The sequence below is a fragment of the Acomys minous genome (genome assembly GCF_964271855.1).
Source record: "Acomys minous genome assembly, chromosome: 3".
In the NCBI taxonomy this organism is placed as follows: Eukaryota; Metazoa; Chordata; class Mammalia; order Rodentia; family Muridae; genus Acomys; species Acomys minous.
This window is the reverse complement of record NC_140485.1, coordinates 71,033,544-71,061,543: the sequence shown is the minus strand read 5'-3', so window position 1 is coordinate 71,061,543 and position 28,000 is coordinate 71,033,544. Positions and strand designations below refer to the sequence as shown.

The following is a 28,000-nucleotide window of genomic DNA, read 5'->3' as shown; positions in this document are numbered from 1 at the left end:
TTCCCCTCCTCCTGGCTATCACCGCCCTTTTAGGGAGGACCGGGCAACCCCGTGCCTCACTCACCCAATGAGGAGTCGACTCAGGGTGGGGCGGGACTTGGGCTAGAGCGGAAGTGGTGGCCAGAGCGGAAGTGCAGCTGCCGCCACCGCCGCCGCCGCCGCCGATTCCGGAGCCGGGTAGCCGCCGCCGCCGCCGCCACCAGTGCAGCTACGGTCGCCGCTGCCGCCACCACCGCCTGAGGAGTGACCCTGGGAAGGACGCAGTCGCCTCCCTCCGAGCTTCCTGGAAGCGCCTTTGCTCCCTACAGCCCTCCGCGGTGAGTGCGGCGCGGCTCCCAGGGGCCCCAGCGCGAAGCCCCTTCTCGGGCGGCGGCTGCGGCCCGTCTCGCCGCCGCCCCTCCCCGCTTCCGGCCGGGCCTGCGCCTCCGCGGGAAGCCCGGGCTTCTCCCTCGCCGTGCCGTACGGGGTGCGGCCGGGCCTGCGCGGCTAGGGACGCCTGGGTCGCGGACTCCCTTGGGCACCGCCTCTGCCTGCTCCCTTTGGGCCCGGAGCCATCCCTGGGACCCTGTCACCCTCGTTCATTCTTTGTGGCTTACAAAAAATTGAAATGTAGTCGAAAGCGGGCGAGTTCCCCGAGCCGCGACGCCCCTGCCGCACTCCCCTGGATGAGTAAGGGTTTAACCTTGGCGACAGCTGGGGTGAATCCCTCTCCCACTTTGCAGTAAAGCTGTTTCATCATCGCTGGTGTGGAAAACTCGGCTGCACCCGAGATTCCCTGACAGCAGGGTTGAGGGTTGAATTAAGAAATGGGTTTGTCTGAACCGTTTCCTGGCTCAGACCGGATTCCCAATGGGGTGGGGGGGAAGATCAGACTGAGAATTGAGTCTTTTTCTCATGATATTTGTCGTCATTTACTGCCAGAATCTCGTGTGTCTGCGCCCCAAATTCATCCGTACATTTTTTTGTGGATTTTTTTTTTAACCGTTTGCATTTTGTCTGGTAACCTCACTGTTGGTGGGGAGGGAGTAGGCGAGGACCCTTTTCTTTGCAAGATGAGCGCATCTGGGTTCATTGCAAATGGAGAACTCGCGTGCATTGAGGATTCCAAAGGTGGCAGCGTTGGTGAGGATTTGCCACCTCAGTTAAAATGCGTGTCTCTTGCCCTTGCCTTTTTGTACAGTCTCTCTGGTGAGACCAGATAGCATTCAATTCTTGATTTTACTTGCCTGATGTGGGAGGTGGAATCCGGCAAGATGTTACGAATCCCGTGTAAAATCACGGGAGCTGGTGCAGAAAGGTGCAGCACTTAAGAGAATATGAAAATTACATTTCTCACTGTATCTCAGGTGTTCCTGTGAAACCACACATACATACAGCGTATAGGACTGAGCACGTGGTTACTCAGCATTTTACATTTAGCTGCTGAGAATTTATACACATATTACTTGGTTCTTGATGGATTTCTTGACTGCCTCCAGCACATCCCATTTTGGGGAGGTTGCCCACGGCTTTTTCTCCCTTAAGATCTATATCCTTAGCTGGAGAATATTGGGGTTTTTTGTCGTTGCTTTGTTTTTTTGTTGTTGTTGTTTTTTATATCCCACCCAAGTAAGAATTTTAGTCATGACCTTAGGAATGGAAAGGCTGAAAATCCGGTACCAACTGCTAAATTATTTTCTTAGCCTCTGCCTTCAAACAGTTTAAGAAACCATTTATCCATCTTACAGATGAAGTCTCTATAAGAAATGAGGTGATTTGGCCTAAACCACATACCTACTTTCAGATTGAATATCCCCTTTCATCTGTGGCAAGTATTTATGGACTGTCAGCCCCTGGAGTATGGCTCCTACCCTGTTATCTTCCTTTTCCCATCATGCAGTGCTTGTGTTACGTTGAAGCCATTTTAGACTTGGAGCTGTATGGATCAGGGAGGCCGCCTGCAGGAAACCAGGCCGAGCACATTCCCTGGATGCTGGTTCCCTAGGCAGAGTCTCCAGAGATTTGGGCTGCTGTAAAAAGTGCTTTCTTTTCCCATTTGGCTGTGGGTCTCAGAACAGCGCTGAAGTTAGGTAAATTTGATTCAGTTCCTCCCTGTATTATTTTCCAGCTGTGATCTTCGGAGGCTATTCATCTCTGGTTCTTATCTTCCCTGTCTCCATAGTTGTCTGAAACCTTTTGTAAACTGAATTAAGTACAAGCCTTTGGTTTTGTTGTGTTTTACTGCTTGACTTGTTTCTTTGTTTTTCTGATAAGATACAATCTTATTTTTTCTACTTGCTATGCATAGTGACACATTACATAACTTTACATATAGCAAATCCAATTTTTCTCATCTGGACTGTGTAAATGATCACCGAGTTCCCTCTTCCCCCTCTTTTTGCTGTGTAGTTCAGCCTAGTCTCAGACTCATTGCCTCAGTCTTCTCCCCTCTGCCTCTTGGGTGCTGAAATTACAGGAGTGCCACCTCCATGCTGGGCTAGTAATACAACTTTTGATGTGTGGTGGCAGACCGAATTAAACATCTGGGATGTAGATTTTCTTAATACAAATAAAGTTACTAAAAAAAAAAAAAAAGAAAGTTGACATTTGTACCATACCCCCATGATGTTTAAATATAAGTATACATTGTGTAATGCTTAAATAGCCTGTCTCCTCAAACAGGATTTCTTTGTGGTGTCAAGTCATTTCTTTTAGCCCACTGAGAAATACGTACTACGTTATGTATGTCCAGTGCTATGTATAGTCAGAGTGCAGTGCATAGCACAACTGAACCTGCAGCTTCCACCTATCTGTACCTTAGTTTTCATGGATGGCCTTTATCTTGTTTTTTGCTATGCATATACATGATGAGCCCACATTTAGATTATCAATAGCATATATGCTATAGCATAGAAACATACAGAATCTACCCACTGTGACTTAATCATCAGCTATTGAGGTATCATCCACGAAAATCGTTCATGATCACCCTAGTCAAGGCTTGTAGCGCTTTGCATGTACTTCCTTGTAAGTGCTTGAAGCATTAATTCAGTCTTCATTCAATGAAAGGTAAGCACTGTTAGCCTCATTGTACAGATGAGGAAACTGAGGGCAGAAATTAGAATTTTCCCAAAGATACACATATATGTAACACAGAATTAAATGGTAAAATCAGGAGCCACACCCGGGTCGTTTGACTGAAGAGTGACAGATGTAACTTGATGTAGAACAACTTGTATTCCACGACCATGTTACCTTTTTCTACATGCACCTTAGTAATGTGTAATGTGTGAACTGGACTTCAGCTGTTCCTAAAGATGAGTGCATAGCTGTTCATCTGTAGGGTGATACTGCTGGGACACATCAGATGAGAGCTGCTGAAAAGGCCACCTTTTCCAGCACTTGCTTTATACTATGGGGAATCTATCAGGCACTCTGCAGAAGACCATCCTAGACTTTAGTGTAACCATCAACTATTGTTGCTTACCATAATACCTTGTAGTATTTGGGGTTTTAGTTTTGTATGGGAGAAGGAAAAGAGGGAGCTCTCTTCCCTCCATGAGTAGAGAGAAACATCTAGGTTACTACAGCCTGCAAAATTGTGCTCCCTGCTCTGTCAGTTGCATCAGGCAAAAGCAGTTGTGTGAATGAGGGACCCTAGGAACCATAACTCCATTGTAAGCTGATGTTTAAAAGATCCTTGGTTGGCTGGGCATGACTGCACGCCTTTAATCCCAGCACTTGGGAGGCAGAGGCAGCCTGATCCTTTTCAGTTTCAGGCCAGCAGTCTTCATAGTGAGTTCCAGCTACATAGTGAGACTCTGACTAAAAAAAAAAAAAGCCTTGGTTTATACATTTACCTAAGGAGATGAACATTCACACTAGTTAGGGGCCAGGAGAATATAGTTACATAATAACTTTTTAACTTTAGATCTATCTTCACTACATGAATAGGATCCTCGTAGATCTGCATTTTATAATGAGAAACAGTTGGAGCTGGACTGGAAGGGGATTTTCCTAAGGAGAATGTTAAAGGAAGAGATGGATTTAAAGTGCTCTCTGTTCTCTGATATATCTGCTAAAGGCAATTTAGAGGCTGTTTTTGAGAGTTACATGTTTCTAATACTGTAATGAGATGAAAGTGTGCGATGGTCTCAAAGAAGCGAGCTGCTCTGGCAAATTGTAGGTAAACTTTTTCCTTCAAGTTCTGGCCATTTGATTATGTAAGTTTTCCTGTTCTGGTTTATTTCATTGTTTTCCTTAAAAGACTCAACTAGAAGAGCTATTTCTGAATGGCCTTGACAGATGAAAAGCCAAATTAAAGTAGATATGAGCCTGGTCTGTTATTGTTTGTCCTCATGGGGAAAGTCTTAGACTAAAGCCTGTTTGATGAGCTTTTTGAGTGTACTATAACTACTGTAATAACCTTACATGGTTCTTCAAAACAATTAACAGTAGTACTTTAAGTATTGGGAATAATGGCTGATCTTAAAACAATTGCTAAATTGGGAAAAGAATATTAACTTTAGAATTAATGTTGAAGAGCTGGTGAAATGGTTTAGCTGCTAAAGGCGCTTGTCACCAAACATGATATCCTAAGTTCAATTCCTGTTCTCCGCATGGTGACGGAGAGAGCCAACTACCTCGGTTGTCTTCTGACTTCCATGTATACCAAAATAAATAAATGCCAACTTTTTAAATTAATATTGTGGGCTTGGGAAATAGCTTCGGTGGTAAAACACTTTTTATGCAAGCATAAGGACCTATGTTTTGTTTTGTTTTGTTTTTTCTCTGTGTAGCCTTGGCTGTCCTGGACTCACTTTGTAAACCAGAATGACCTCGAACGCACAGCTGGGATTAAAGGCATACGCCACCACGCCCGGCCCCAAGGACCTGTGTTTTATCCCCAGCACCCACATGAAAAAAAAACTAGATGTGATGTGCACATATAATCCTGTAGAATACCTGGATAGCTGTGGGTGGTCTCAAATAAAATAAAATAAAAACAAAGCACTCCCCCAGAGCCGCCCCTCCTTCCTCCCCCACCCCCGCCCCCCAGGACAGCACCTGAAGAATGACACTCAAAAGTTGATCTGTGGTCTACACACACACAGTATTGAGATAGATCCCAGCTTTGCTGTAGATTGTTTGCTGTGTGGCCCTAAGTAAATTATTCTTTACATATGTAAAAGGCGATGATGCCACCTATCTCATAGGTATCTCATATTATATGAATTGATAAAAACTTCTAAGTGCTTTGACCATTTCAGCAGGTCATACATGATAGTGTTGTTACTTTGTCTTTTAGCTGTTCTGAGTACATGATACTTTTGTATGAGGATATGGTTTGAAAATATTTTAGGGATTTGTTGGATTCCAGTTTGAATCTCTAAGTATGATTGGTAGCTGAAAATACAGTAATCAAAATGCCTAGTGCTACGTCCTTATTTGAGCTAAGATAGTGTTTGAAACGTCCGGCTGAATGTGATGGCTCACACCTTATAACCCCAGCATTTAAGAGGCTGAGACAGGAGAGAATTGCCAAGAGTTTGAGGCCAGGCTAAGCTACATAGTGAGTTTCTAGCCAACTTAAGTTATATAGTGAGATCAACACCAACCAAAAAGAACGCAGTCTAAGAAACTGTATACAGTTTGTATATTATAGGTCTAATATGGCCTATGTGCATCTGTCTACATAGGGAATAACAACTTGTTTGGTTTTTTAAAATGCATCAGTGATCAAGTGGCTTGAAATTCAGTTTGGTGGGCATGACACTTCTTGGTATCCAAAGGATATAGTATGGATTCCTAACTTAAGCTTACTGCCCACTGTTAGTACCAAAAAAGTGTTTACAGTAAACTCTGAGAGTGAAACTCTAGAGATAAGCATATGTAATTAGCATGTGCTATTCTTCAGCTCCATAAAGAGAACAAGGTAGATTTTTAAAAGATGAGGTGCGTATTATGTTGTAAGTGCTGTTGACTGAAGTGCTTACAGTAACCATATGGCATTATTAATTAGATGTACTCCTTTTAAATGATTGGGTGTAATAGGGTAGTATGATCATAGATGATTTATCACTTTAAAATTATTTTGGCAACAAGCAATACTGTTTATTGTCGCTGATTCCCACAGATAACTTTAGAAGCATAGGTATTGGAGCATGAAATAGGCCTTCAGTACTTGGAACATGTTTGCATCCATGTGCTTTCAAATCTAGTTAAATGGAGGTGGAGTTATCTATTTTTAAACAGTTAAAATTTACAAATGACTACCGGAGGCTACAGAGTTTCTGAGTTCTCTAGCTGGGCAGTGGTGGCGCGTGCCTTTAATCCCAGCACTCAGGAGGCAGAGTCAGGTAGTTCTCTGGTCTGCAGTGTGAGTTCCAAGAAAGTCAGGGCTACACAGAGAAATCCTGCTGGGGGTGGGGTGGGGGGCGGTTCCTGAGTTCTCAGTGTGCAAGCCAGCTGCTTGAAGAAGTGCAAAGTTCTTCAGGTATCATACTATTCTCCTTCTAAGGCGATCCCCTCCCCATGGATGTGTGTTATGTACTGGACCATAGATGTCTTAACCAGTGGCTGCATCCCTGAAGCAAAATGAATGCCCCTAGCCAACAGCTACTCACTACCAGTAACCCCTCAGCTAGAGGTGGGGCCTCACTTGCCCTTCCCCATCCATGCTAAAATGTTAGTCTGTTCCGTATTGTGTAGGTAACCACGGCTGAGTCATGAGTGCAACCCCAACAGCCACATCATATCTAGAAGACAGCGTTCTGGCTCTTAAATTCCTTAGGTCCATCTTCAGTGTTCCCTGGGCTTTGGGGGTGGGGGAATGGCCCAGTCAGGCAATATCACTTATTTTCAGCACTTTGACCACCTGTGAGCCTGCATTAACCCCTACCCACTGCAAAAGAAGCATCTCTGACCAAGGTTGAGATGAATACTAGTCTATTGGTATGCGCATAGAGATTTAGGAGGAGGTTTGATGACGTGTGTGCTTAATAAAACAGCAGCACAACCCCCCCCCCCCCAGGCCTAGAGCCTCCTTAGCAGTGGGCTTTTGACCAGGTTTGCAGTCCCCTGACATAAACTCCTTCCTTCAGCATGGGCCTCAGCTTTAATCCCAAAGTGGTTGGTTACTCCTCTTCTAGTTTCTGTTGCTGTGATAAATTATACATGACAAAAGCAGTTTAGAAGAAGAAAAGCCTTACTCAGTTTACAGTTCCCTCAGTTGGCCTTTATTTTCATTTCCTCCTTTAAGGTCTCTTTCCCTCCCGCTCTCATGGGTCCTTTCTAAGCTTTCTGACCTCTACAGATACTTAAACACACAAAATACAAAACCCAAAGCTAATGTCTGCGCTTGGATTACCTCACTTAGTATACCATTTTCCACTTTCATCCATTTTCATGTGAATTTTGAAGTTTTTTTTCTTTACAACAGAGTACAGTTCACTTCCTCTATAAATGCTCGGTTGATGGACACCTAGGCTGGCCGTTTCCCAGGTTTTGTAACAACTGCAGCGCTGAGGATGGACGTGCAGGTCCCTATAGTGAGATAAGTTGGGTTGAGTGGCTTTATTGTAATCTGTTCATAGGTCCAGTCAGTTGGGCTGCCTTTATGAATCAGAGTTACCATGTCTTTGGATTGATCACTTATAGCCAGCAGATCAACTTATTATGGTGTGTGCTATTTATTCACACCTGGGACAGACCACATAATACTGGTGTTTTTAAGTTACATGTTGGTTCATCTGGCATAATTAATAATGATACTTGAAAACTGATGTGAAAGATGGGGGCTGTGCATGCCTGAAATCGCAGCAGTAGGAAACAGGAGGATTAGGAGTTCAATTCAAAGCCATCCTTAGCTTTATAGGCAGTTTAAGGCCAGCCTGGGCTACATGCTACCATCTCAAAACAAACAGCAGAATTCTACAGCCGCTGTGCAGGAAGGAAAGGGTTTTTGCTTTTACTTCTCAATTTAGTGTTTGCTGGACATAGAGCTATTGTATTTCAGAGACACTGTTTCTGTTTCCAGCAAAGAACCTGCACATGTTTGAATGAAATTAAAAATTTACAAGACTACATTTTGTGCGTGGAATGGCACACAGACATTTTTAGAGTAGGTGTTTCTCAGTGAGTAGTTTTCTTTGAGAGCCAGGAGTGCCTCACTTGCTCAGGATGACACCCACCAACCAGCTGGTCCCACTGACTTCACGTTGAAGGTAGGTAGCCTGGCACACTTCCTCTCCTTCAGCTGGAATCTGCTTTTGATGCTGGGATGTACTGGCTGGAATGGTGCATTCGTGAATGTGGTCAGCCCCCACCATTCACACTTCTCAGCCTGGACTTGTTTTTCTACCAGTGTAGCTCCTTTATTTCTCTCCTACCATTTCATAAAAAGTTTTTTAAAACATACGTACATGTGTGTGCCTGTGTGTCTGTTCCTGTCCAGAGGTATCAGGTTCCCTGTAGTTGGACTAACATGCAGGTTTCTGTGAGCTCCGGGTTCTGGACATCAGACACTGTTCCTTGTAGGAGTATTATCTGCTTTTAACTGCTGAGTCCTCACTCCAGCCCCTGAATATATCCCTTTAACCTCTTCTGTCTAAGTATAGTTGATTGCTTTCCCAAGGAACTCAGGGTAACTTTAAATATGTGCTGCCCTCTTGTGTTTCGATCATAGTTTTAGCTTGAGTGGGGGGCGGGGGTGGCAGCACATTGCTGGTAGTTCTTTTCAGCTCCTCCAAGTGAATAATCCAAAGAATTCTTGAACATACTGGTCATTTCTGCAGTTGTTTCAACACTATATTGTAAGCATTTCATTTGTCAAGAACGATAAGAGTCAGGATTACTTGCCAATGAACCTTTGAGCACTAAGCATTTGGTGTGTTATCTTATTTGACTGCTGTTAATGCCTACTTTTAACACTGCAGAAAGGGTTATTATAATGTGGGGGAATCACTTAATTGCGTTATATAGTTTCCTGTTGGTTCTATGTAGGACTTTCCTGAAAAGGGTGTCATGTTTTCTATAACGTGTAGTAGATAGTGGAATCCTAATTTTAATTTTTTTTTTTTTTTCTGAGACAGGGTTTCTCTTGTGTAGCCTTGGCTGTCCTGGAGCTTTGTAGACCAGGCCTCGAACTCATAGCGACCCACCTGCCTCTGCCTCCTAAGGGATTAAAGGCATGCGCCACCACGCCTGACTCTTAATTTTTAAATTTTAACAAGATATTATACTCAAGCTTTCTCATTTACAACTGGAAGTGTTCTTTTCCTTGAGAATATAGTTAATGGTTCTAAAAGCCAAAGTTATTATTTTCAATTTTTCTTTCTTTGGAATAACACTTTTAAACATCATATAGATGAGTAGCAGTGATCTTCTGCTAGTTTGGCCACTCTGAAATGACTTCTCCAAACTTTGACTGACCTCTAACTAGAAAATGTCTCTTACACAAAGCATTTGCCAGAGAAGTGAGCTTGGCTCACACGGACTCTTAGAGCATTGTTTGATTGAAATGGCTCTTCATTTGTAGTCACTTTTAGGATTGAATTTTTGACATATTTTTGTGGCCTCGGCACTGGGGAGACAGGCAGGAGGATGTAGCGTTCCAGGCTACCCTAGCGTTACATGGTGAGAGAGCCTGTCTCAGAGCATCAACAGGGGCTGCACGTGTAGCCCAGTGGTAAAGCACTTACTCAGTGTGCCAAGTCTGTGGTGGGTTCCTCAGTACTGCTTCTTCCTCAGAAAATTACAGAGTGGGAGGGACTCGCCTGCAGAGGTTAAAAGCCAGTGTCTAATCCCCTGTAGTCAAAGTTCAAAGCAATTGGGAGCCTCCGGATATGGGTAACCAAACCTGGTTGGGCCCTCTGAAGAGCAGGAAGTGCACTAGGCCATCTGCTTTACCACCACCTCCTCCAGTGGCTTATTTTTTAAAAAGCTTTTTTTATTACGAAACAAAATAGTCAATCCTTGTAGTGCTTATTACAGGCTGTGTTCTTATACTGGCTGTGTAGAAAGTAGACCCACACTTACATGCCTCAGCATTAGGAAATGGGCATGAGGACTCAGCCCAGCCCTGTCATTTGTCTGCTCTGTGTTGTGACCCAGACATGGGATAAAATGCCTTTAAAAGTAGTGGATAGTCAGGTATGCTGGCACACATCTGTAACTGGAACATTTAGGAGGCTGAGACACATGAGTTCCAGACCAGCCTGGACTACATAGTGAGACCATGTCTCCAAAAGAAGAAAAGTCAATTTTAAAAATAACGATTGTGAAAATATTACCACCCAGAGGTAACAGTGAGATTACTACCCTTAGCAGTTTGTGTTGATTTCCCTAATTATGTTTATGTGCTCTTTAGGAACATTTTAGGAAAGAACTGTGTATCCCTTCATGCATAGCCCTGTACGTGTGAAATGTATCTTTTTTGTGCAGCCTCCTTTTGAGGGTCTTGCAGTTTTTACTGTCTTGACTTTTTTTTTTCTTTTTAACTAACCAACTCTCCACTGTTGGGTGTTTGAGTTGTTTCTAGTATTTCACTAAGTATTTGTTGCATTTATTAGCAAATGCCTCTCAGGTCTGTGACTTGCTGCTTCCAGGGTCTTAAAACATACAGATTGATACCCATCATTACCATGTGGGTGTGCATGAGAACTCTTGTTCTCAAACATGTCAGTCCCTTCCCTCTGGCTCACTGCCAGACTAGACTATGGCCTCTAAGGAGTTCATCTGCCCGGGTGGTAGAAAACAAATAAAGGCTGTTTAGCAAAAATGTTCTTGATGGGACCCTCAAAGTTTCAGAAATGCATGCCCTTCTGATAAGCTGCATATTAACTCCAAAAAAATCTGACTAGCAAGTGCTGAAATGGTCACAGTTAACATACATTTTGAGCTCACTGAGAGGATGAGTCTCATGTTAACATATAACTACTTCTGTGCAAAGATCAATCCTGACTCACTTCTCCTTCCTGGTTTTTTGATGGTTGTTTTTGATACCTTGGATTCGAGTGAACCCAAGGCCTTGCACATATAAAATAGGTGTCCCTCCACTGAATTCACATTTTTGAAATTGCATATATATATATATTTTTTTAAGTTTTAAAAAGCTCACACTTTGGGTTAGAACAATGATATATAGGCACTTGGGAGAACTAGTGGTCTTCAGCTTTGTTTATGCAGTGTCTACTTTTAGGAAAGATTTTATATCTGTTGTTCTTTAATGCCCTGTTCCTGGTGTCCACAGCAACTCTGCTCAGGGAGGTGCTGTTGTCTGCATTCATAAACTGAAAGACTTGGGATCAACAGCACCCTTTTCTGTGTAGTGGCAGACTGCTTTGACACATGGTGCTGTTGCCTTTCTGAGTGTTCTTTGTTCTCCCAGCCACGCGTGTTCTAAAGCTTAACAGATGTCTAGCTGAGCAGTTCCAGGCATTACATGTGAATCCTTCCTTGGAAAATAATATGTAGGAAACCAAGTGGTATAGGCTTCTCCATCTACCATAGACCAGTGGAAAGAAGCTGTAGACTGTGGTCCAGGTTCTTGTGTGTTGAGTCCTGTATCACAGCTCAGCATGCGTTGGGTAGCCCTAGACAGGTGAATAGAATTTGCATAGACAAGAAGTGAAATATCTAGGAGAGCATTCTAGATGAAGAGACCTGCATGTTTGAGCAAGGTGTGAGTAGGGCATGTGGGAATGTGTGTGTACCTGAGAAAAGGCACCTGTTCAATGGGTCAGAAAACCTCACAGGCCGTGTCCTGAAAGACGCTGAAAGCAAGCCAGTAGGGTTTAGATTCAAATGATGGACTGGCCCAAAGGGGAGTCCAAGAGATTATTGAGTAAAGGTGACGGTAGACTAAAGTAGTAGTAAATCCTAGGAATGAGGAAGCATGCGTTTGAGGACGGGAGTTTGGATTATTATATTTGAGGAAGGAGAGAATTTATGTGTGGGCGTGGAAGGAACGTGGGGCATATGCAAATGATTATAGACCAAAGTCTTTCCAGAAATGTTTTCATATTAGATATAGAATATCAACCTTTTTTCTTTTCCTTTTTTTTTTTTTGGTTTTTCAAGACAGGGTTTCTCTGTATAGCCTTGGCTGTCCTAGGCTTGTTTTGTAGACCAGGCTGGCCTCGAACTCACAGAAATCCACCTGCCTCTGCCTCCTGAGTGCTGAGATTAAAGGCGTGCGCCAAACTTTTTAAAAAAGAAGACAAAGTCTAGAGCTGTTGCATAATGCTAAAATGTTACATATATGAGATGCTGAGTTCAAGCCAGCCAGATTTAAAAAGAGAGGTACCACAACCAAAAGACAAGCAAAATGAGCATCTTTTAAATTTTTCAAAAGGTGGCACTAGTCACATTTTCTAGTGGATAGCCACATGAGGCTAGTAACAGTTGCGGCTTCATGGGAAGGTCCATACAGGGGTCATGTGAAGAAGAGCCATGGCCTGCTGAGTCAAGACAGAAAAGCAGGCTTGTATGAAGACAGCTGTTCTGATGGAGCCTGTGTTGTGAGAAGAGCGGTTTGCTGTCTGCTGCTCCTCTTTTTCACTGTCTCCATGGTGGATTGGAAGGGACTGTGAAGTTCTAATCAGGAAGTGTCTCTGTTGGGGATTCAGATGATGAGTCTGATAACAGAGATGTGAGGCAAGTGCTGACCTGAAGTGCAGGTGGGTGTTACTGTAGGCGGAGAAAAAGGGACTGCTTCATTTTCCCCTTTTCCGAGGCTTTCTCCAAACTACTAAATGTTGTGTAATTCATTTCCTGTTGAAATTGGCCTAGCTGCTCCAAGTTCCATGTTATATAAGTTTTGAGTTGCATAAATAGTGGGCATCAGGACCTTTAGTTAATATGTTTTCTTGTTTCTTTGTATATACATAATTGAAAGTTTTAGAAATACCAGTTTTCTTTTTAAAGGCATAATTTAGTCTAAGGTAACATGCTTTTTTTAAAAACACATTTTCTTTTCTTTCTTTCTTTCTTTCTTTTTTTTTTTAAGATTTATTTATTAACATATACAATGTTCTCCTTGCATGTAAGCCCTCACACCAGAGGAGGGCATCAGATCACATTATAGACGGTTGTGAGCCATCATGTGGTTGCTGGGAATTGAACTCTGGACCTCTGGAAGAACAAACAGTGCTCTTAACTGCTGAGCCATTTCTCCAGCCCCCAGTAACATGATTTTTAGTCTCCAAGAACTCTGTAACAATGTCAAAGAATCTTGAAACAGTTATTTTGGATTTGTTTATTTTTATGTATATAGTTATGTGTGTGTTGTGTGTACATGCCTGCACGTATGTCTGTGCGCCACACATGTATGACTTGCTCACAGAGGTCAAAAGAGGGCATTATATCCTTTGGAACTAGAGTTACAGATGGTTGTAAGCCACTATTGTGGGTGCTGGGTATTGAATCCAAGTCCTGGGGAAAAGCAGCCAGTGTTCTTAACTGATGAGCCATCTCTTCAGTCCCAGACATTTTTTCTTCTCTTTGTTTCTGTTCTGGTTTTTTGTTTGTTTGGTTTGGTTTGGTTTGATTTTTGTTTTTTTGTCCTTGTTCTGCATGTCCAGTGCAGCACAGTCACTTGGGAGCGGGCCTGGGGACCTTCACCTAGGGCTTTCACTGTCCTGGCTTGGAGAACTGTCATTTCTGCTGACATTTCACCTAGCTGAAGTACTTGCTTTCTGACTCATAGCTGATGTTTGGTGCTGTGAAATGGACAGTGTGAAGGGTCTTCTGTACTAATAGGGTATTGAACTAAGATTGCTTTTTAAAAAATGATTTGCTTTGTGTTTGTGGTTATTGTATCTGCATGTATGTCTGTACACCACATGCATGCCTAGAGCCCTCAGAGGCCAGAAGTAGGTTGGAGGTGATCAGATCCCCTGGAACCAGTTACGAGCTGCTGTGCAGGTGTTGGCAATCAACTGCAGGTCCTTTGGAATAGCAGGCAGTACTCTTAACCTCTGGGGCATCTCTCCAGCCCCAATCTAAGGTCACTTTTTAAAAGTAAAATGTTAAAGAACATGTATGTAGCATAAACTCAAAATATAAGTCATTGGGGGGCTGTCAAGATGTCTTAGCAGGAAGGGAGATTGCCGCCAAACTTGATAACCCAGGTTCAATCCCTGGAACCCATATGGGGCAAGGAGAGAAGCAGCTCCCACAGCTGTCCTCCTGTCCCCACACAATGTCCATGCATGCACTCTCCCATATACATGCACACATAAATGAATGTTTAAAAACAGTGTGTGTTTCGAGGCAGGGTTTCTCTGTGTAGCCTTGGCTGTCCTGGGCTCACTTGTAGACCAGGCTGTCATCGAACTCACAGTGATTGATCCGCCTGCTTCTGCCTCCCGAGTGCTGGGATTACAGGCGTGCACCACCAAGCCTGGCTAAAACCAAGTATTTGTAAAGCACTTTCTGTTTATTGGGGAGAAGGATAGGCTAGTGGAATAAACAAGCTTTAGAAGAGACAGGCAGGGTTAAAGGCCTTGACTCTACTGTATTCTACTTGCTGTGGTGGTCATTTCCTTTCCTTTAATCTTCTAAGAAGGTGGAAGGGTTATTGGAAATATGTGCACCATGTAGGATTGTTGGTGACAACCAACCAAAATGATTTAAAGGCCTTGGCCCAGTCCTGACTCTGTAGATACTAAATACATGGTCCACATCCTTGATAGCATTTGGAGCTACGCTTGTGAGACTATCGGAAGCCTAACATTTGCTTTCTCTGTGCTCTTGCCGTTCTTCTAGAGAATGACCATGGACAAAAGTGAGCTGGTACAGAAAGCCAAACTTGCTGAGCAAGCTGAGCGCTATGACGATATGGCTGCAGCCATGAAGGCCGTAACAGAACAGGGACATGAACTCTCCAATGAAGAGAGAAATCTCCTCTCTGTTGCCTACAAGAATGTGGTAGGTGCCCGCCGTTCTTCCTGGCGTGTCATCTCCAGCATCGAACAGAAAACAGAGAGAAATGAGAAGAAGCAGCAGATGGGCAAAGAGTACCGTGAGAAGATAGAGGCTGAGCTGCAGGACATCTGCAACGATGTGCTGGTGAGAACGGCGCTTCTACTGTAAACATCATCTCTAGGCATGACGAACATCCAGATGCAAACTCTCTAACAGCTTAGGAGAGTGTAGAGGTGTTCCACTGTACACACAAGTTGAAAACCATCTAACTTGTTCTAAAGCATATGATGTGATTTTTGTCACCCTTTCTTGATCAATTCATCTTTTGTGGGGTATTTTCCTTCTCTCAAAAAGACCTGCAACAAACAGGAACATTTCATCAGCACTCCTCCATTATTCTTTAGAAATTGAGGCCAGATGAGGATATTTAGAAAGATGCTGTCACTAGTGGGCTGTTCTAGTAGCCCCAGTAGTGATTCAACTCTGAAAAGAGATGTAAAGGTCTTCCAGCCTCTCCTTGGTTGTGCCCTCACAGAGTGTAGACATCTGATGAAGGTTAGGCACATATGTCAAGTACAGTGAACAGTCCAAGGCCAAATCAAAGGTGGCATGGGCTTCTCCTGTGTTTATGTATGCTTCAGCCAGGTGGTAGATCCTTCTAGCTACATATGGGGTTGGATGAGGGGTGCCTATCCCAGAATACCTCATGATTATAATTCTCTTATAGCTAGAACCCACTGGGAAATTTTATTTTCTAGGGGAAATCAGGTAAAAAGTAGCTGTGAGGGCTGCTCTATCCTATTGTCTGTCTGCCCAAAGCACTTCCTTTGACTTCTTTTGAAAACCAGTGTAAAGCTTGTCAGCTGTCAGGCAACTCTCCTCACCCTTAACCCACAGGAGTTACACCCTTCTCTGTCTGCACGACACTTAAAAACAACTGCTGCCTCTTGCATACTCTGATATTGGTTAATGAAATCCTTTATAGTTGTTGAGCTTTGCTTTGAGCCTCACTTTTTTTTTTTTTTTTTTTTTTTTTTAGATTCTTGTTGTAAGATAAGAGTTTCATGGCTAAACATGTTGCCTATTGGTTGTTTGGGGGTTGTTAATGGTGCACTAATTCCTGAATGTTAGGTATATCTGGTATTCAGATGGAGTATGGCATGCATTCCAAAGGCAAGAGAGTTCCATACTTCCTGAAATGTAGACCAGCTTTTAAGAGCATCTGAAAGAATGTGAAGAAGAGCATGGTACTTACTGCCTCTTAACCAGTTTTTCAGGATGCCACATTCTAAAACAACTCTTCGAAAATATTGCTCTGTACACGAAGCTTGGACTCCTTCAGAACTACTTTTGTTGTAAGCATAAATGTTTAAAGGAATTTGTTATTGATAATAGTTCTATACTCTTGAGTGCTTACTACGTACCAAGCAACGTGTTAAGCACTAGATGTACATTACCTTGCTTGTCCTTATAACTTCCTTAGAAGGTGGCCGTGCTGGTCCCCTTCCCCATTGTATAGCCAAGGAATCTGAGGACTGGGGTCCTAAGGCGGTGTCTGCAGGGTCATGTGAAAACAGACAGTAAACATCAGAAGAAGGGTTTCTTCCCAGGTCAGATTAATTTTAAACTTGGTTCTTGGCTGTTTTGTTCTATTGCTGCTTTTTTCCCCCCTCTTCCCAGAATGGAAAGATTCCCCATGCACTCACAATTAGAGAAATAATACAAGTTTAAATGGGGTTTTAAGAGACGAGCAGAAGAGTTACAGAGGAAAGTCACTTCTAATGTCATTACCCAGAGAGGCACTGTTTTGTCAGTCCTCAAGGCTTTCCCCATGTGTTTGTGTGCACACACCCACACTTACTTCACTTATTTTGATATTAAAGTGAGATTCTTTTGTTGATAGTCTTTTCCATTTAGATTTGAGTTAGCAGTGTAGTTGTGTGCCATCTTTTTTTCCATCACATTCCACTGTCGTGCTGCATTATAAGGAACCTGTAAGAGTGGCTGAAGAGATGAGTGCAGCATCTGCTCTTAGGGCCAGACGGTGTTCAGCAGCTTGGATGAAAATTGGTTGCTTTTAGGGGCGTTTGCTTTGGTTTGGTTGATTGTGTGGGGCTTTTTGTTTTCTTCATTTTGGGGCTTTTTGTTTTTAGTCTTCAGAAAAATCAGTGGTAGTACATATCTTAAATCTTAATGTAATTTTAACATTTCACAAGCAATTCAAAATTCTTAATGTGAATCACTTTTTAGGAGCTGTTGGACAAATATCTCATTCCCAATGCCACACAGCCAGAAAGCAAGGTATTCTACTTGAAAATGAAAGGGGACTATTTTAGGTACCTTTCTGAGGTTGCATCTGGAGATAACAAACAAAGTAAGTAGCATTTAAAATATATATAGATACATAATACATACACACACATGTATATGTATGTTGGGGATTGGGGCTGGAGAGATGGCTCAGAGGTTAAGAGCACTGACTGCTCTTCTAGAGGTCCTGAGTTCAATTCCCAGCAACCACATGGTGGCTCACAACCATTTGTAATGTGGTATGATGCCCTTTTCTGGCCTGCAGGTGTATGTGCAGGCAGAGCACTACATACATAATAAATAAATAAGTCGTTTATATGCATAATAAATAAATGTATGTCAGCGGGAGGGCTAATATTCCATAATGAAATCTGTTTCTACTTTGTTTTACTATAGACACTAAGCTCACAATAATGAGAATTTCTGATGCTACCGCATTGTTATACATGGCGTTAACAAGTCTTTTTATCTCACAGATAGACGTGAAGGGTATTAGAACTTTGGTATACAGTGTGTTTGGTGGGTGCTTATCTGGGAATTGATAGTTCTTTTTTTTTTTTTTTAAACAAATAAAACTGTAAAATATAGTGGTTCACCTTGGCCATGATTTTTGCTTTACCCAGTTTTAGCTAGTGCAACTATAGTCTGAAATCTAAATGGAAAATTCCAAATATAAATGAGTATAAATTTTGCCCCAAGTAGCCCTGTATGTGCTGGTCATCTGTTTACTCACCCAATGGCTGTATTGGTTATTGATTGACTGTTCTAGTATGCCACTCCTTGTGTTAAAGTAACTTGCTGGTTTCTAAAATACAAACTTACATGACGGTGTATTGCTTACGTTGTTCTGTTAGTTTCCTGTGTAAGTCATCTGAGCATGTGTGATAGGCTTCAGTACTGTATAGCTTCAGGCGTTCACAGACGAGGGAGACCACTGTGTGAGACCATCATAGGGATGCATTTCCTTCACCACATGGCTTCCTGAGATATGATGGCAGCTGCTTCATTCATTGCTTACTATGTGCCAACTAATGGGGCTTGCATTATCCTCTTAGCACTTTGAATTTAGGTGGGAGTATCCCATTTTTCCAATTAAAAAAAAAAGTTCATATATGGACATTTTTATTTGCTTCAGGCCACATACCAAGTGAGTTGAGAATTCAAATTTGTTTATGCTGATCTTAAACTCCATTATTTTTCAATGGAATATATTATCCACATTCATTCTTAGGAAAGGCTATGTCTGTACTTGGCTGCTTTAACAGACTTCATTATAATTGTCTATTTTCTTCCAAAGCATTTAATATAGTACTTAGCATAAACATTTAGCAAATGTTTAAGTTGAATGGTGAAGACATTGACCTTTGTTTCGATGACTCATTTGCTTTATCCTCCTTTACTAAAGTACTTAATAATGTGTGATGCAGCCGGTACAAGAAGCTAACATTTGCATCTTCCTTCCAGCCACCGTGTCAAACTCTCAGCAGGCTTACCAAGAAGCATTTGAAATTAGCAAGAAAGAAATGCAGCCTACACACCCAATTCGACTTGGCCTGGCACTGAATTTCTCAGTCTTTTACTATGAGATTCTAAACTCTCCTGAAAAGGCCTGCAGCTTGGCCAAAACGGTGAGGAAAGGCCCTTTTGCTAGTTCCAACAACTTCCTTCTATTTATGAGCAGTACTCGCTGTCTTAGACTTTTAAACATTTTCTAGGGGGTGGGATTTTAAGAAATATATTCAGACCTTTTTAAGAGACATGGTTTCTCTGTGTAACCTTGGCTGTCCTGAAACTCAGTCTGTAGACGAGGCTGGCCTTGAACGCACAGAGTTCTGCCTCCCTAATGCTGAGATACAAGACATGGGCCACTGCCGCCGCCACCCTGCAGGCGCCCACGCTTTGTACTGTATTACCTCCTGTGTTCCTTGAACTTGCTTTCCTTCACACACTGCTATTTGGGTTTGTTTGTGAGGTTTTTTGGTTTTTTTTGTTTTTCAAGACAGGGTTTCTCTGTGTAGCCTTGGGTATCGTGGACTTACTCTGTCAACCAGGCTGGCCTTGAGCTCACAGAGATCCACCTGACTGCCTCCTGAGTGGTGGCACTAAAGGCGTGTCCCACCACCACCACCCCAGCCTGCTATTTGAAACTTTAATTTGGAAAGGGTGCCGGAAGTGAATTCTGCAACTTGAACCCTGAGACAAATCAAGCTTAGAGGGGTTACCTTTGCTGTTCTCCCCTTTGACCTTTGTGTGCAGACCTTTTTATTAGTTTAAACAAAGAACCCATTTTGATAATTAAAAACTTGGGTGGGTTTATAGACTAACTGTGCTAAGGTTAACAGTTAACATTGGTTGTTAGGGGTTATCATTGCTGGCTGGGGCTTTATCCATATCATACATTTGAAACAGCTGGCAGACGGTGAGGGCAGAACAGGTCCTTGCCATCCTTTTACCAGCAGGAAGGATAGCACTAATACAAAGAACGCCCAGGTCTTTGCTAATCACTCTCTGTTGTAGGCATTTGATGAAGCAATTGCTGAATTGGATACTCTGAATGAGGAGTCTTACAAGGACAGCACCCTGATCATGCAGCTGCTGAGGGACAATCTTACCGTAAGTGTTTACCTACCTAACCCACTGACACCGAGATTTAAGGGGGAGTGTACTCTGTTAAGTAGCGTTTTACATTGTTAAGTTACCTGTATCTTACTGCAGCTGTCACTGTCTGTGGTAATAAGAAATTCTGAATAGTTGAGAGAGGGGCCTGGAAACGTGGCTCAGTGGTTCTCAGCCTGTTCTTACAGAAGACCCAGGCTCCTGGCACTCACATAGTGGCTCTCAGCCATATCTGTAAATCTACTTCTAGGGGACGGGGTGCCCTCTTATGGCTTCCTTGGACACGAGACATGCAAGTGGCACACAGACATATATGCAGGCACAACACCCATACATGTAAAATACAACGGGAAAAAAATTTAAGTAGTTGAGTTTTAAAGGGGGGGAGATTTAAGTAGTTAAATAATAGTACTGGGCCACCCTTTTAAAGAAAAATTTTAATGCTCTTAGTTTTATTATAGCTTTGTGTTGCTTTTTTTTTTTTCTTGCAGCTTTGGACGTCGGAAAACCAGGGGGATGAAGGAGATGCTGGAGAGGGCGAGAACTAATGTCTGTTGTGCTTTGTGATCTGTTTGGTGTCACTTTGTATCCTCCACATTATATCCCTTTGTGCGATAAACAAAAACAAAAAAAAAATCGAATGTTGACTTTCGATTTTTCACAGCCTAAGCCTAGCAAAAATGGTCCCTGGGATAAACAGCTGGTATTTGTATCTGAAACTCAGACTGGTCCCTTAAATGCCATGGCATTCTGAAGTCTTGATTTTGATCAACATTGACAAGGATTACTGTGTGTTTTAATTTTTACAAACTGAACACTGTGATTATGGGGTTTTGTAACTTAGCAGAACTCTTATTGGTAGAAAAAATAGACCTGAATTATGTGTAACTTTTTGGAAAGTTTAATCTGATATCAAAATAGTCCCTGAAGATACAATCCTGTTGTAAATTTGTACAGAAAGTTCTAGAGATTCCTTTGTGATTCTGGGACTCTGGGTGAGATGCTTACCATCGGCATCTTGAGTTTGGTAACTCAGAGTAATTCTGCCTGTGGTTGAGGGCTTATTGACACTTGATCATTTTGGGCTGTTGCCACACAAAAGTTCATGACCACAAATGACTGCAGTGTCGTCCTCTGAGGAAACTCAAAACCTGAAAGTGAAATTCTTTGCCTGATAATTTGGCTGTGACAACACAAAAAACGGTCCCGTGCTCATACCACATGTGTGACTAAACCCCTTTACTACACAGTGTGTTCCTGAATAGCAACTTGTGAAAACAGGGATGTTACCCCCTAGGTAAGGAGAGAAAAAAGACAGCAGCACATCCTATGAATGGCCATACCAGTTTTGTGGGAAATTTCTAACAATAATGTTCTGTGGAGGTGGCCTCTTGCCTGAGGAGCACTCAATCCTGAGGCTCTTCCTAAGCTTGGAGGGTGGAAACTTTGAAATTTAACATTTTTTCCACCCTGTTTTTCTGACTGTTGGCTTTGGTTTTCTCCTCTTTCAATTTACAGCTTTCTGCTTCCTTGGGTGGTTTTCTTTGGAAGCATTTGTCAATACTGTATGGTCAGGGGCGAGGCATGGAGCACCTGGTGAGCAAGCCTTGCTTCAAGGTGCTGAGAAAGAAGGCCTCCCAGCACCATCGCCCTGTCTTCCTCCAGTTCTCAGCACAGTTGCTCCTCATACTATCACCTGAATCCGAAAAAAAGGGAAAAAAAAGTATTTTAAGTATCGATGGTTTGTCCCTACGCAACCAGCCCTAATAATGCTTGTTGGTACCTGTCACCAGATCCTCCCAGTGTGCTCATCCAGCCTAGTTCTCAGACACGTCTCAACAAGACCCTATAACACAGGGAAGTGGCATGGACACTACAGTAGAGAGAACCAAGAACAGCCAGGCCTGTCAGTCTCACGGTATCACCCCTCTACCTTGACATTCCACGTAGCTATAGAGTCCATCTGTTTGTCCATCTGCTGAAATAAGAAAAGAACTCATGCACTGATTTAAAACCAAAAAAAATAAAATAAAAAATTAAAAAAAAAAACCTCTTCTTTCTAGCTGAACAAAAAATGTGCAGTTAATACTTGGCGCTTGACAACGCAGTAGCGAGTGTGGAACCGAGCCTGTCTGTATATCTGGTAGCTCTGCTTTGTTTTTTCCTTACCAGTATTCTGCCTAATGTTTGCTTCTGTGGTGGTTATATTTGCCTAGCAAGCACACCTGTGGTTGTGAAAATAGTATAGCAAAAAGAAAAAGAAAATCCCCAGTTATTGATGTGCTAGATTTGTGTATGTCTTTTAAACATTCTAGTTTCACCTTACACGGAGTAATCAGGAAAATGTAAAAACTCAAAAGTGAAATAAAACATTTTCTCAGTTAGCTGCCTGTGGATTGATGTGTCCCCAACCATCTCTGCCGCTCTCAGGACTGTTCTGATCACATCTGTTTCGGGCTTTTTCTTTAAAAGGTAAAAATAGTTTTACTTCATCCTTTAGAACCATCAGTGAAGATGAATTACATGGCTGTCTCTGTTAGGTGGGACCTGATTATTGCAGCCCTGAACCAGAGCAGCTGTAATTGCCTGTACAAGGCCCTCACCAGAACTGGCCCATTTTTTTCTTTTGGAGGGGTCAGGGCATATTTCACAGTATTACATGCACAGATGGCAACACTGGTAGCACAGCTGTTTCTAAGTGGTTCAGGAGACGATGGTGATGTAGCTGCCTTTGAACCCGTCCGTGCTCCTCTCTGTTAGTACTCCAATAAAACATAACTGGTTTGCCAAACTGTACTTAGATAGAATCCTTTCTTTAGTCTCTTAGTCTGAAGTGAATAGATGTGTCTATACATCTCCCTAGGAAAAAATGACCAAGATGTCTAAGAGGAGCAGTTGTGGCTGTTTTCTCTGTGATAGGGTCTTCCAGGTTAAGTGATATCCCCCCAAGCAGCTGATGGGTAAGAAGCTGTTAACAGCCCCCAACGTTTTTCTGGTCAGGATTGTAGGCAGGCAGTAGTGGCACTTGATTGCCTGAAGTGTCAGCCCAGAATTTCCCTTCATAAAGGAGGAGCTACAGTGGAAGACTGGATGTTACCTATGTTTGTTTCTGGGAGGAAGATCCGTGACTCAGCGTGCAGGGCCATTAGTGGGGCCCTCCCAGGGCAGTGGTGATCAGAATAGTCTGCCTCTGAAGAACTTGAATGGGGAAAGACAAAATATGTACCTGTTGCTGAGCCAGAGGACCCTCAGTTCCACTCCCAGGACCCACATGTTGGAAGGAGAAAAGGGAATTTGAGCCTTGAGAACAGTGGTTCTCAGCCTGTGGATCACACATCAGGTATCTACGTTACAGTAGCCAGATAACAGTTACGAAGTAGCAATGAAATAATTTTATGGTTGAACCATGGCGTGCACATTTATCTGCCCCGTTGTGTACAAAATAACAGGCTGTGTGTGGTAGGTACTGGAGCTAAATGTTATTTGGCAACCCTCGAACGTTGCCGGGAACAGCGAGATGGAGAGAGGGGATGGTGCAGGTGCTAAGTTTGTCTTACAGGGTGGCCAAGTACCTGCCAAGGGATGCTATTACACATTTCTCCCCGGCTGATAGATGGGCTGCTTGGGGCACACTGCATATCACTTTGGAAAGTTTCTACTGGGTATGAATTTAAAGCAGGCGTGCCTGGTTAGATAAGGTAAAAGCTGTAAAGTTGTTTAACCCCACCACCACCACCTCCACCAGCATCAGGCAACAAGAACCAAATAGTATGGGCTGTCCAGGGGCGTGTGACGAAATTGCAGAAACCATGAAGAATCTTTAAAGGGTTGATTATTCACCTAGCCCCAACCTCTTTTCAACAACCCAGTAAAGAAGCCAGATGGACCCTAGGTACAGTGTCACACACCTCTAATCCCAGCCCTTGGCAGGCAGAGGAAGGCAGATCTATATAAATTCCAGACTACATAATGAGCACCAGGACTACATAGAGGAGGGGAAGAAGCTGCAGCTCTATGGGGCTCGTGGGGGCTCTTGCCAGGCCTGAAAACTTGAGTTATATATGAGGCCCACATGGTGGAAGCAGAGACCTAATCCTACATGTCCTTTGACCACTACATACATACCCTTGTGCACATACATACATGCATGGGTGTGCACAGACACAATGAATAAACTAACAAGAAAAATGTTTGATAGAACAAAGAGATCCAAATATCTCATGGAGAATGGCTGAATTACAGAGAGGTAAATAGAGTAACACCGCCCCAATCCATGCTGTACCCGACATTGGTCACCAATACCTGTATCACCATTCCCCTTGCTCCTGGATCCCCAGACCAACTGTTACTCAGCAGGAGAACCTTTGGAGTGTTTCTGCCTCAGCCCCTCTGTGATCGTTAGTCAGCAAACAAGGCTTTGGGTACATAATCCTGCATTGATGTGACTTCAAGTGTTGATGTTCATTAAAACTAATTTAGAGTGCAAGCTGAGCATACCCAGGAGCATCCCCGTCCTTTGTTTCAGCATTTTCAACTGAGTGTTCTAAGATGCATCCTTTACCTGAGTATGCTTAGAAGGGGAGCAGCTAGTCCAGTATAGGTACAGTCTTGTATAGAACCCACACATTTCCTTCATCTGAGCAGGGCATTGCTTTAGAAACAGATCACTTCCCCTGCTACAGGTAGTTCCCCCCCCACCCCCCGCCCCCTGCACCCGCCCTTCCATGTTTGGCTCTTTTCATCATGTGTTTGGTCACATGATGGTAGTCCAGGACCTTGCTGTATACTGCCTGCCCTCTGTAAGATGGTTTCATTAGAGAGATGATACAATGTTAGCCTCAGGGTGTTCTACAGATTTAGAAACATCTTGAAAGCCCAAAGCAAAAAATGGGAAGCTAGTCCACACATGAAGAATTTTATGGTTGGGTAAGACTAGATTATGGACAGAATTCTGCGGTATTTTCTGGACATGACTGTTGGCTCATGAACTCAAAACAGCTGTGGTTGCTGGATAAGATGTGTACAAGTTCAAGACAGTCAACAGTCTAGCATAAATGGGGAGGGGCTTGAGCCCCGGCACTGCCTGCCGAGGAGCTGTTGACAACGGATGGCCAGTGGGAGAGGAGAGTCAGTTTTCTTAGTGGGTTTGGCCCCTGGAGAGTTGACCGCACTTTAGTAGATGGCTCCACATCCATGCATATATGGACAGCACTATTGAACTCGGTGGGTTAAAAAAACAAAACATGACAATTGAGTTGTAATATGAATAAATTAATAAACTATATTTAAAAAAAACAAAACGTGAAGTCAGGAGGGGAACATGGCGGGGAAGCTGGAGAGGGGAGCAACGGTGGATATGATTTAAATACGCTGGATGCATGTATGAACTCTTCAATGAATAAATTAAAAGTGGAAACCAGAGAGATGGCTCAGTGGTTGAAGAGTACATACTGCTCTTGTAGAGGGTCTGGGTTTTGTTCCCAAAACCTATGCTTGGTGATTCACAACCTCCTGTAACCCAAGATACACGGGGGACGAACACCTCTGACCTCCATGGCTGTATGCACTCGTGCTGATATCCACACACAAACACATGCACATAATTTTTAAAAATAAAGCAATAAAAGATAGTTTTAAAATTCTATAATAGCCTGTGCCTAAGAATATAGAATAGATGTTTGGGGATCTCCTAGGGTAGTGTCACATTTTTATTTTATTTTCATTATTTTTTTTTTTTAATTTCAAGTGTATGTATTATGAGCATGCAGTGTCCCTGGGGGCAGAAGAGGGCATCAGTGCCTCCTGGGACTGGAGGTACAGATGGGTTTGACCTACCATGTGGGTGCTGGAAACTGAACCTGGGTCCTCTGCAGTTGGTATTTTTGTACCATACCTTCTTACCTTTATAACTTGATTTTGAAAGGAAGAAGGGGAAGGACAAGATTCCATGTGGACCAAAAAACCTAAGAAGCTTCTGAGCAAGTTACAGAGGGCTACAGCTGGGGGCTGTGCAGAGCCATCCTGTGCAAACTGTCCCACTAGGGTTCTGGCCCTGTCATGGAAAGGGACAGACATCTAGGGTAGGTGCAGCATTAGAGCAGCCATTTCCAGTCATCGACAAAACACTACAACAGCTGCAATCTGCCCACTGACTGGTTCCAGTTCAGTAACAGTAAAAGCAACTTATCCAGCTAAGGATAGAGTTGAAAGCTCTCTTGGCCTGATGAGGGTGACCCAGCATCCAGCGCTGCAAAGGTGGCATACGCAACAAGGCCATATGGTGTCTGCAGTTGCTGTCACCAATGCCATCCAGGCTGTGCTGAGATCCTTTTGAGCCACTGAAGCAACAGTCAAACCGGACAAGGGACTGGAAGGGTTGCTACTCGAACCTGTAGATGTCTAGTACAAGCAAGATGGTGACCCAAGTAAGTTCACCAGCCAGGAACGGTGGCCGCAGCAATGCAGCGAACACAGATACCAAGGGGCTAGAGAGAGGAGAGAGAAGAGTAGCCAGGAGGCTGAGTTGAGAGCAACATGGCTGCAACTTGTCCTTTAGCTGTCTTCAGAGACTGGACTATAGATAGCCCGATGGGATGGGGGGCAGGGGGACGGGGAGCTAGTGAGAACTGACCGGCAGCAGAAAAGAGCAGATGTGGAAATATGTGATACATTTACGTTAAATATGCATAATATAAACCTATAGTTATATATATTTAAATGCAATCAATATATAAAACATAAGTATGCCAGGCATGGTAGTGCCCGTCTTTAATCCCAGCACTCAGGAGGCAGAAGCAGGCATATCGCTGTGAGTTCGAGGCCAGACAGCCTGGTCCACAAAGTGAGTCCAGGACAGCCAGGGTGACACACAGAGAAATCCTGTCTTGACCCACCCCCCCCCAAAAAAAGTACAAATAATATATAACACAGAAGCAGAGCCCCATATGGTTTCTTAGGTAACATCCCACATGTCCCAAACTGCCACATGCGATCTTCCGTCCCCTAGCGTAAAGCTGTCTGGTTTCTACCGTCAGAGCTCAAGGAGAGACTAGACTGGGAAGTTACAAGAGAAGGTTTTTCTGGAGGCAAGGCATGACTGTGTGCACGTTTTTGTGTGTGCACGTTTCTGTGTGTACAGGTGTGGAGGCTGGGGGTCTAGAGCTTACTACCTATTTTTGAGACAGTCTTATCGAAAGAGTCTGGCTATTTGGGCTACACTAGCTGGCCAGCAAGCCCAGGAATCTACCTGTCTCCCTGTCCCCAGGGTACGGAGGGGGTCACAGGAGCCCGTCGCCATCATACTTAGCTTTTGATGAGTGTTGGGGATCCGATCCTGGGTCCTCATGCTTGCTGCCGGCGCTTTACCCATTGGGCCAACTTCCCAGTCTCAAAACTCTTTTAAAAACTTGAAATGGGACGTTTTGGTAAGAAATATCTAGTTATTACTGGAAAAGCCATCTTTTTAAAAAATTTTTTTATTTAAGTTATGTGCATTGATGTGAGGGTGTCAGATGTTGGGGTTATAGACAGTTGTGAGCTGCCATGTGGGTGCTGGGATTGAACTTGGGTCCTTTGGAAGAGCAGGCAGTGCTCTTTTTTTTTTTTCAAGATTTATTTATTTATTATGTATACAGTGTTCTGGCTGCATGTACACCTGCAGGCCAGAAGAAAGCATCAGATCACATTATAGATGATTGTGAGCCACCCTGTGGTTGCTGGGAATTGAACTCAAGACCTCTGGAGGATCAGTCAGTGCCCTTAACCTCTGAGGCATCTCTCCAACCCCAGGCAGTGCTCTTAATCACTGAGCCATCTCTCCAGCCTGGAAAAAGCCATCTTCTTTAGTCATTCCCAAGAGAGAGTCATCCCCATTTTACACAGAAAATGAATGATCCTGATGTTCGAACTTGCCCCCCTGCTTCTTCTAAAGGACTCCATCTATGATTCGCCTTGGCAGCTCTGCTCCAGGCCTCACTGGCCTGTGGGCCTTCCTCCTATGAAAGGTGGGAGATGCCGGCCACCTGTGCTTTTCCCAGCCTGAGGACTCCCAGGTGGGTGGGACTGGGAGCCGGGATTGGCTTGCAGGCCCCGTAAAGGCAAGGGGGCTGATGCAGGCAGGCAGACAGGCAGGACTACTGGCAGAGCCCCGCTGAGGCCACCACCACGA

At 43.4% G+C, this 28,000-nt stretch overlaps 1 protein-coding gene and 1 long non-coding RNA gene across 3 annotated transcripts in view; one reads left to right on the top strand and one right to left on the bottom strand.

The window, feature by feature from the left end:
* The window catches only part of LOC311593927, a 49,784-nt gene extending 49,608 nt beyond the window's left edge, over positions 1-176 (bottom strand). For both annotated transcript variants that reach the window (XR_014777869.1, XR_014777870.1), the window contains exon 1: positions 65-176. This is a non-coding gene — a long non-coding RNA (uncharacterized lncRNA). The remainder of the gene's footprint in view (positions 1-64) is intronic.
* On the top strand, positions 149-22,217 carry YWHAB (tyrosine 3-monooxygenase/tryptophan 5-monooxygenase activation protein beta). The gene is made up of 6 exons (XM_084775325.1): positions 149-317; positions 14,749-15,051; positions 17,158-17,281; positions 18,682-18,845; positions 19,735-19,830; positions 20,325-22,217. Exons 2-6 carry the CDS (start codon positions 14,752-14,754, stop codon positions 20,379-20,381), a joined length of 741 nt encoding a protein of 246 aa, XP_084631451.1. The 5' UTR covers positions 149-317; positions 14,749-14,751; the 3' UTR covers positions 20,382-22,217.
* The last annotated feature ends 5,783 nt before the right edge of the window (positions 22,218-28,000 follow it).

Bases quoted from the DNA above. Each gene is read 5' to 3' on its own strand.
- YWHAB (XM_084775325.1), top strand. From the start codon at position 14,752: ATGACCATGGACAAAAGTGAGCTGGTACAGAAAGCCAAACTTGCTGAG. The intron at 15,052-17,157 runs GTGAGAACGGCG...ATCACTTTTTAG, and splicing joins ACATCTGCAACGATGTGCTG to GAGCTGTTGGACAAATATCT. The intron at 19,831-20,324 runs GTAAGTGTTTAC...TTTTTCTTGCAG, and splicing joins TGCTGAGGGACAATCTTACC to CTTTGGACGTCGGAAAACCA.